At 50.3% G+C, this 9,177-nt stretch overlaps 1 protein-coding gene across 1 annotated transcript in view; it reads left to right on the top strand.

The window, feature by feature from the left end:
• The window catches only part of SUFU (suppressor of fused homolog (Drosophila)), an 85,518-nt gene extending 76,556 nt beyond the window's left edge, over positions 1-8,962 (top strand). The window contains exons 10-11 of the mRNA XM_009575076.1: positions 5,227-5,295; positions 8,468-8,962. Of these exons, the coding sequence (XP_009573371.1) occupies positions 5,227-5,295; positions 8,468-8,557 (159 nt within the window). The 3' untranslated portion in view covers positions 8,558-8,962. The remainder of the gene's footprint in view (positions 1-5,226; positions 5,296-8,467) is intronic.
• Positions 8,963-9,177: the final 215 nt, after the last annotated feature.

Below are 9,177 nucleotides of genomic sequence, written 5' to 3'. Positions count from 1 at the left end.
TTAAGCTGAAACATTTTTAGGGCAAAGGGCTCCTAAAAGTTGCTGGATATTTGCAGATGTAACAGATGACACGTGGCTTAGGGTACAACTGCTCCATCCATGCCAGGCATAACACCTGGATGGATGAACAGTTTCTTAGAAGGGTTGGTATGGTTTACATAGGGGTTTATTGCAATGTGTCCCCACCTTCTCTGGCTGAGCCGTACAAGCCTGCTCTGTACTAAGTCCAGAACTAATAAAACATGGTTTCCTTTCTTTGACAAACCTGCTAGAAAAGCAAGTGGCAGTGTTTAATGCAAACAAAGCACTAGGGCAAAGCGTGGGATTGTTTGGTTTGTTTCTAGGTAGGCAAGAAAATTGGGTTTTATCAGTAAGAGCACCCCTGCTTAATTGTGCCTGGGCCAATTGCTTGTGTCTTGCCCTGCACAAAGCATGTTTCCTGAAGTTGGACAGAGCTGCGGCTCAATTCCTAGCTCAGCTTCTGAGGGTCTTCCTTGATCAAGGACTTGCCAGCTGTGCCAGGCTTTCAACATCGGTGTCACCTCTGGCCCCAGCCAGCCTTTCCTGCGCTGAGAATTTCAAGCCCTCATGGCAGGGTTGAACCCTATAGTGAGAGATGGGGTCTTAACTCTGGGGTGGTACCTATTAGCTGACTATAAAGTCTTTAATGTTTTACTAAGAACTAGTTACTTTCAAAGTCAGCCGAACTGGTCTAGAGCCCCATGACCTTGTGTACATTTTTAGATCTCGCCTGTTTTCATACACTCGCATCCGCGTACCTGTAACGAGTCACGATACAGGTTTCTCAACTATCTGTGGGTATGAAAGCTTCAACACTAAAAGCTTCAACACAAGCTCCTTCAGTTGACCCGTAGGTAAGCCCTGTAGGTAAGAAGTAGGTTTCAGCAAGCTCAGGTGAGACTTGCCACGAGAGGGAGACATCATGCACGCAGCCCGTGTGTTCCCTGAACACATCCACCTGAATAAGACAGCCTCGCCTGGTATTTTGTAACGTGTCTGGACACATGCAGCTATTAGTGAGGCAGTGAGAACCCAAGCTTCAGACCTCAGTTGTGCGGTAGGTGCCTGTGATAGAAAACAGGGACTTATCTTTTGGCTAGTCATCGTATTCCAAGCATCTGCAGCATGACTAACACTCACAGAGCTGCAAAGCACACAGAAAATGGAGTCTGGATCTGCTAGCAATGGGATAGCATGTGTCCGGACCTCTCTGGGTCAGGTCAGGGAGATCCTGGTGTGAGCAGGACCGTGCAGCACCGAAGGAGATGTTTCAGATACCCGCAGCTGGCTGGCGAGGCCGTTCCCTGTTCATACTGCAAACAGCCATTACAAACGCTGAGCTACACCCTGTAACCAGCTTCGGCAGGCTGGGCCGGCGGGAATGTTTGCACAGAGCTGTGAAAACACAGCGCTGCGAGCGCCTGGGCCACTGCAGCACATGGGACGCCCGCCGCCACTCGGGAGAGCTCCTTTGCTTCCTCAACACCAGCCGAGAGATTTCATGGGAGAAAAGGCCTGTTCAGTGCACATGGGACGGCTTCGTTTGCCCTCCAGATTGCACCGGCTTTTCCCATGGCTGCAGCACAACAGCGGGGCTCTGTTTTCCTTTGGGAAGGGAATGAGCTGCTTCATCATTGTGATCTCTGTGCAGTGTCCTGTTGATAAGATCAGTTAACAGCATCGGAGGAAAACTCTAGATTCAGGTCTGAAATATAAAGTGAACAGGGCCTATTTGTTTAATTTGAGCTTCTAAGATTTAAATCCCAGAGGAAATTAAATTAGGTGCCTAGAGCAATGGCAGTCTGTCATGTTTATTTGCTGGGAATGTCACCTTTAATATCATGCACATATAACGTGTGTGTGTTAATGTAATGGGGTATCATACTGTGCAGGAGCAGGCATGCTACAAGAACTGGAAACCTGAAATATTGTGAGTGAGAGAAGCTGAGATGGGATTGGATTTATTCTCATCCTTCTCCGTAGGAGCAAAGACTCGCTCACCAGCATGAAGGTGGTTTTGCTGATTGCAGGTAGGGACAGCAGGCTGATCTGTGAGCACAGGACTTAATGCTCTTGGGCTGTTTTGATTGGGCTACTTCTAAGAAGAGAAATCTTGTCTAGGTGCGAATCCAGGATGACAATACTTCTTGCTTCAAAGCCCGCTTCAGCAGCTGGTGTGCTGTGGATGCATGCCTTCCCCAGCATCCTCGGGGAGCTCAAGAGTGCTAGTTTCCTGTGCCAAGGGACATGGCTGCTTGTACGTTTGGTTACACCCACACTTCGGAGACAACCTTCTCCAGTAAGGAGAGCAGGTCTCCCCAGCAGCATGGGGTAGTAGGGTTTAGGGTGGGTTTTTTCTGACTCGGGCTGTTGAGGATGGGCTCTGAGTGACACACTGTGTCAATGTCACTGCAGCAGTTTGTCATTGCAGCCTGTGATGCCTGCCCTCCACGAAAGTTAACTGTCTATGCAGGGCTTGCAGAACGGTGCTGCGATCTTTTCTAAGCACACTGCATAGAGCGGGCTGCCGTTGCTTTGATCCCGCAAAGGCAGTCCATGAGACAGCTGAGCTGTGAACTCCTGTCCCACTCCACTTGTCAGACCCTTCAGGGAGCCAGTTTAGCTCACTAAATCAGTGGAATTTGGGGTTTTTTTTAGCTGGATTACTAAAACTCACTGAGAGGGGGCAGTGAGCTGCATATGGGCTCAGCCATCTCAGGGGATTGCACTCCGGGTCAGTCCTAGCCACAGTGCTCCAGGTAGGTTTGTCCCTACTCTGGGTCTGTGGCTTAGCCAGGACCTGACCTGTCCCCCCCTTCACTCTCTCCACCCTTTGCTGTTTACCCCTGCACTGTCTTGTTTTCCTCCAGCCTCAGAGCAGCTGGCCTTGCACACGTGGTTCCCATTTCTCTTCTGCCTCTGGCACCTTGGGAGCGCCCAGGAGTCTTCCTGCTGCGCTTGTCTTCTAGTCCCCCTGCCAGAGCTGCATCATTCCTGCTTTCTGCTCTCTCACCCACCCCAACCTCTAGCATTTTTGCTCATCCGTGGATGGCTGAATATTCATTTCCTCCTTGCCTGATTGCTGTGAATACCAATTCCTCCTCCTTTTTCCGGCTGCTCTGTAGATTTTGATGTCTGCCAAATTGTTTTCATTCCCTCACCCCGTTGCAGGCTGCACCTCCGCAGAAACCGATCTGCTCCATGCAGAGCCCCAGCTCCCCACCCAGCTCTTCCTTCTGAGCTGAGTGATCGGGTTGCCCTCCTGCCTCCGACACGGGCAGACGGCTTCCTCCTCCTGCAAACAGTCAACAAACAAGTGTCTCCAGTTCAACAAGCAGAATAGTTACAGGCTCCTGCAAGGAGACTGCAGTAGTTTGCGGTGGTACTGCGTGTTTCAGTGCAATGTTTCTCAGCTTGCCAGTCTGCAGATTGGTGCCAGGTTGCAGAGTCCTGTCCAAAGCAGCAAGCTCCTGGCTCCTAGCTGAAGCAGGGTTTTTTCAGGCTTAAGGTATGATCAGAGAGGCCTGATGGAGGTGCCTGCATCCATGCTGAGCAGCTTGGTCATAAACCCTGGCCTGGAGCCTGCTGCAGGTTGAAGCTAAGTGAAAAGGGGAATGTGGTGGAGAGGGGAGCTTGCAGTTCCCTCATCCCCTGGGAAATCTGTGTGCAGTGGCAGGAGGGTGGCAAGGTTGAAGGGGAGAGAACTGCAGACACCTGGTAGCACTTGGATCTGGATTTGGTGTTTTCAGATCTCTTCTCTTGCCAACCAAAGGAAGAAAGGGAGACCAGAGTCTTCCTTTACTCTTTCTGTCCAATAGCCCTGCTTGCGTGTTACCAAAATGGAGCCCAGAGGCTTCCACTTGCCAAACAGCCCATGGCATCCTGGTGGTCACTCACTCCCCACTGATGTTTTTGGCACCAGGGAGCTGGCGGACATAGGAGGTGGCTTCCTGCATGGAGGTGGGACAGCCTGGCTGCCCCTCTTCCAGACGTGAGCTGGAGGGGACAGCGGAGAGCGGTGGGGCTGGGCACTTTAGCTCCATCAGTGTTTGGTGCTGGAGCAGTCCCTTCTCTGGGAGTGAGCACAGAGCTTGTGGCTGGGGGGAACAGGGAAAGGAAAGGGTGAGAAAGACGGCATGGGGATGGTGGTTACTTCAGGATGGAAAGCAATGCCAGAGACAGAGGAAAGGGTGGAGTGAAGGAAGGAAAGGAGGAGCAGGGGGGAAGAAACAAACCTGTAGGCTGAAATGGGAATAATCGGCTGGATACTGCTGCAACCTAACTCCCAGGAATGCCGCTCCAACGCCCCCTCACTGCGTGGGGATGTTTGCCTGGTCCCGCACTGCCGTCTCTGCTCCTGTGCCAAGCCAGCTGGCCTGCCTGGAGCTCTGGCCTTTGCGGCTGTTGTGAACAGAGGCAGGATGTGTTTGCTTTTAGCTGTCACGTGCTTTTTTAAGGAGGGTGGGAGTTCCTCCCCTTGAATTCCTGGGGCTGGTTTCCCCCCGGTATCTCTGGTTTGTGTGACTTGGGGGGCTCCGTGGAGCCAGGGTCGTGGCCCTCAGCTGGGAATTTTGACCCACCGGCAGCAGCTTTCCTGGGCCGCTTCATGCTTGCCAGCCTGGCCTTGAGATGAGCCAAAAGCTTTCCCAGCACAGGCACGCGGAATGGGCACATGCGATACAACGTGGAGGTGCCTAGCGCAGGCATCTCTGGGAGCACTCCTGTACCCAGCATCTGGTTCATCTGAACGATGTGCTGCGCTTGGGTCAGAGCCCTCCCTGTGCCCAGAGCACCGACTCTGTACGGATCTCAGGCTCTCCCTGCGCTGCTGTTTCCTGATTAAACTGTGAGCTTAACTTCAATGGATCAGATGAAAGCGGCTCTGTCTCCCACTGTCTCTCCAACAGTTGTTATCTTGACCCCTTTTCCTCCTTCCCCACTCTGTCTGTCTAAAGCCGAGCCTCTAATTTTAGACTGAGGAAGATAATTGAGGGTCAAAAAAGATTGCTGTATAATTTTAACTTTTTTTTGCAGTGGTTGGGGTGGGAGGCAAAGTTAGGAGCTCCTTGCCCTCAAACCTTTGTATTGTGGTATAGAAGGACATGGGGGAAGGAGTGAGCTGGTACAGTCTGCTCTCTGCAGGAGTCGTCGTTTTTTGACAATTAGCTAAAACTGGGAGTGTAAACTACTGTATTTCCTTTGCAGATCCTATTGACCGAAGAGTTTGTAGAGAGAATGCTGGAAGATTTAGAAGATCTGAATTCTCCAGAGGAAGTAAGGCGTCATTCCCCTATCTCCCATGTACTGTCCCAGAGAGTTCAGCCCGTCTTGCAGCTTGCCTTTGATCCTCCCCTCAGCTCACAGGCTGCAGCCGTGCCCCATAGACTTGAGGCCTTGCTAAACCTTCACATCTGCTGTGAACTAAGGCACTGAGAGAAGGGATTGCAAGAAATACAGGGCCAGGATGGGTATTAAAGGAGACTCTGCATTTCCTTTCTGCCAGCATCTTTCCCAACGTGCCCCAAATCAAAGCGGTGCAACCCCTGGGCCAGGTGGTGGGGGTTGCTTCATGCCGTGCATAGTGTCCTCGGCAGCAGTTCCAGGCCATCACATTCCCCACTTTCAGAAAGGCTGAAAGCGGTGGCAGCACATTTTACTGCTGAACAATCTGTTGTAGGGGCCTCCTTTTTTGGGTTTGGGGAGCAGACGAGGGCTTTTTCACATCTGCTACTTGGCCTTCACCTGCTGCCCCTGCACGGCGTGCAGAGGACCATCACCAACCTGGAAGCATTACAGCAGCAGCCAAGGGAGCTTTATAAAGCTTTGCTGTGTGGTGCTAAACTTCCCCCTGCCATGTGATCTCTTCCTGGGGAACATTTAACACCCTGTCTCCCATGCATGCCATATAAATACTCTGCTTGACTTCAAAGAGCAGTGGCAGAAATGACATGTAATATTTTTAATCCCATTTTTTACAGCTCCCTGCAGACTCTAAAGAAACTTTCTTTGGCTTGTAGAGCAGCCCTCCCATCCCTTGCCCTGCTCCCCTCCCCCCAGGAAAATCTCAGGGCTCTAATTGTTTAATCCAGAGTTGATTTAATGCCAGGGTGTTCTTCACTGTGTGAGTGAGGGGAGCATGCTGCTGGCTGTGCAGTGACTTTCAGGCCATCTTTTATCCAGTTAAACCTAATCCAAAGCTCGTTTTTGCTAGTGACATGGAAGCCCAGGAGCACTTTGGTTTGAAGGCCCTTTAGTTAAGGCTTTGGACGGCTCATGTTCCTTCACTCTCCGCTGACAGGCAGAGGCAATGGGCATGGCAGCTCCTGGCACAGCGACCGGGCGCTCAGTTCCGAGTTACTGTGACTTTGCTAAATGAAAAAGTGAAAAACAAACAAATGCAAAGGATGACTTCTCCAAGAGGATTGCTTTGGAACCACTCCTGTTTATAAAAAGGAAAATACTTGAGATGAAATGTGATCTTTCAGCATCCAGATTCCTCCAAGGATTTGTAACTTGCAGGATCCCAGTTTGGGCCAACTGAAGGCATTCCTCAGCAGCGCTGGCTGTTGCTGATGATATTCATGTGGTAGAATGAAGCGCTGCAAGGAGAGTCTTTCCTTTGCTGCATAAAGAGCCACCTGTGTTAAGTGAAATTAAGTGAAATGATCTGTCTGAGTATCTTTAGCATGTTTTTCACATACCCTAGACATTCAACTCAGAACCCCCTAGGCAGTGTAAGGCCACTAGATTATATGGTGCAAGCTATACGCCGGGCTTAAGTTCAAAAAAAAACAACCATAAGTGAGACTTGGGCTGTTTATGTTTCCTAGAGGAGAAAGAGTGGGAGTTTATGGTAGCCACTATCCTGACCATGCCCCCAGATCATGGGTCAGACCCTGAACCACCAGCCCGGCATACTAAGGTCAGTGGGTACCAACTGCAGGTTACCCTCGTACACAGCTGCAAATGGAGCAAGGTCAGGAGCAAATTCATGTTAGAGCTGCCCTTGCTGTGGAGCAGGCAGCTGGAGGCGATCTCCTTTAGCAGGAACCTGCCACTGAGTGTGTGTTAATGTCCTCCAGAAACAGGGCGCTTACGGGAAGAAAGACAAGTACTTGGATAAAGACGGATGATTCGCAGGTCACTGTCCCCTTGCACCAACTCTGTAATTCACGTAGCCCCTGAGAAGCTTACAGCACTGCTGGCCTTGGTCTGAGGACTCTCCTAGGAGAGGACCACTGTATCTGTAACTGTTCTGAATTGACACTGGTGGTGTGGGCTCACGGTGAGATTTCTCCCTGAGAGTCCTGTTGGGGTGTCAGGTGGTGCTATGCCATGGGTGCAGCAGAGTTTTAAAAACAAAATCATCCTGCAAACTGGCTTCCAGAGGTGTCCCCCACGGGTTTTGGACCCTCAGTCTGGGCATTGGGGTTGCATGAAATGCTTGACAAGAACTGGTTGCCATTCAGCTGTGGGGCAGATCTGTAGCCTAAGAGATTCCACCCCCCACTTCCCACACCCCCCCACAGAGCTGTTTTTGAGAGATCTGTGTGAATGTGTGGGCCCTGGTCAAAGGTGGTTGTGAGAAGGGTTGGTGGTAAGGTTCCTTGGACCTCTGTCCCCACACAGTCATGATTGGGATCAGAGATGTTGGGGTGACTTCACAGCCTAAGGCGGGGTGCCCTGGAGCAACCTCAGGACAGAACCAGTGCACTTGCCTTGTTTGGGAAACATTGGCCAGAGACAGTGCTGTGTAAACCAGACTGGGGCAAAAAATCTCCATTCCCTGTGCTTCAATCAATGTTTGCAAAACAGCCTGAGCAGCCGAGTGAATATGAGGCATTGTACAGGCACTCTGCGAAGTCTTTGTACCAGAGGTGGGTAGGGCTGGAGTAGAAATGCTGTTCAGGCACGCTGGCTTTCCCCAGCCAGGGCAGCACAGTTCGCCCTCCCGGAGGTGATGGCCATTTGCAAGCCTGTCACCCGGCAGAGCCACGCTAGCTCACTTACATCCCACCCTGTACGAGCAAGAGTTTGAAAGCTGCCGTAAGTCTCCCTTTAAAGCAAATAGGGGGGCTCTGGGGGCTGGGATAGGTGAAAGGAAAGAGACATGGTCAGGTAGGAGGGGAGATACTTGTGCTGCGAATTTTCAGAGAGGTCGGGGAGGGGAAATGGTGATGGGGGCAGAAACCCTCCAGAATCCGCCTGATGAAATAAACAGTGCTTGGGCTGAAATCTCAGAACTTTACTTTGGCAGCTGAGGCACAGGCCACATTATCTAATGTCCACTGCTGTCCAAAACATACTGATGGGGAAATGTTTTCTTAGTAGCCTCTTGTTTTAAAAGATAATAATAACATGGGGCTGCCTTTCTTTGCAACGATTTTGTTTTTTCTGTGCAGGTTGCAGCGGTATACATTAACTGGTTCTCTTTACTGTCTTACAGTTTAAACTTCCAAAGGAGTACAGCTGGCCTGAAAAGAAACTGAAAGTTTCCATCTTGCCAGATGCCGTGTTCGACAACCCGCTGCATTAGAGCTGAATTACACCCTTCTAACAACTGGGAGAGCCAAGTTACTGTCCATTACCCAGTGACTCACAGGATAATTAATGCAGTAAAAACTCTGCCTGCAAATAAAAGAGTTTGCTGCACAACCACTGCAAACAGAAGAGGAGCTACTCAGCACCAGCCTAGACCGAACTGAGCCCTTTCCTTTATCCTTCCCAAGGCTGAGCTCTCTGGGAACAGCCTGCGTATGTGTGAGTGCGAGTGAGAAATATTTAACTATGAAAATTAGTAGTAAGAATCCTTTTTCTCTCCTAGCTACAGAACTCCCCTCTGCCTTAGCCCAGGGTGTAGATGCTCTGCACGCCTGTATTTACACATGCATTTCTGCCAGGTGCGAGCCTATAATCCACGGATTAAATGTTCTTTACGTGACTCTGGAGTCCTTTTGTTAGCCAAACTTTTACTGACTGCAGAACTGTTCTTCCATGTGCTATTTTTTTTTTCTTTTCAGAAACGGAATGGTATTTCCCCTGTTTAAAGGAGGCCAAAAGCTCACATGCTTGAAGCTGAACAGATTTAAAGATGAACTTTCTAGTTCAGTCAAGAAAAACAAATCCAGATCCTCCCTGCCCTCAAATTAGGCATGT

This window comes from Fulmarus glacialis, unplaced genomic scaffold (genome assembly GCF_000690835.1).
Source record: "Fulmarus glacialis isolate BGI_N327 unplaced genomic scaffold, ASM69083v1 scaffold3813, whole genome shotgun sequence".
NCBI classification, from domain to species: Eukaryota; Metazoa; Chordata; class Aves; order Procellariiformes; family Procellariidae; genus Fulmarus; species Fulmarus glacialis.
Note: the sequence above shows the minus strand (reverse complement) of the source record. Positions and strands in the feature narration are given on the sequence as shown.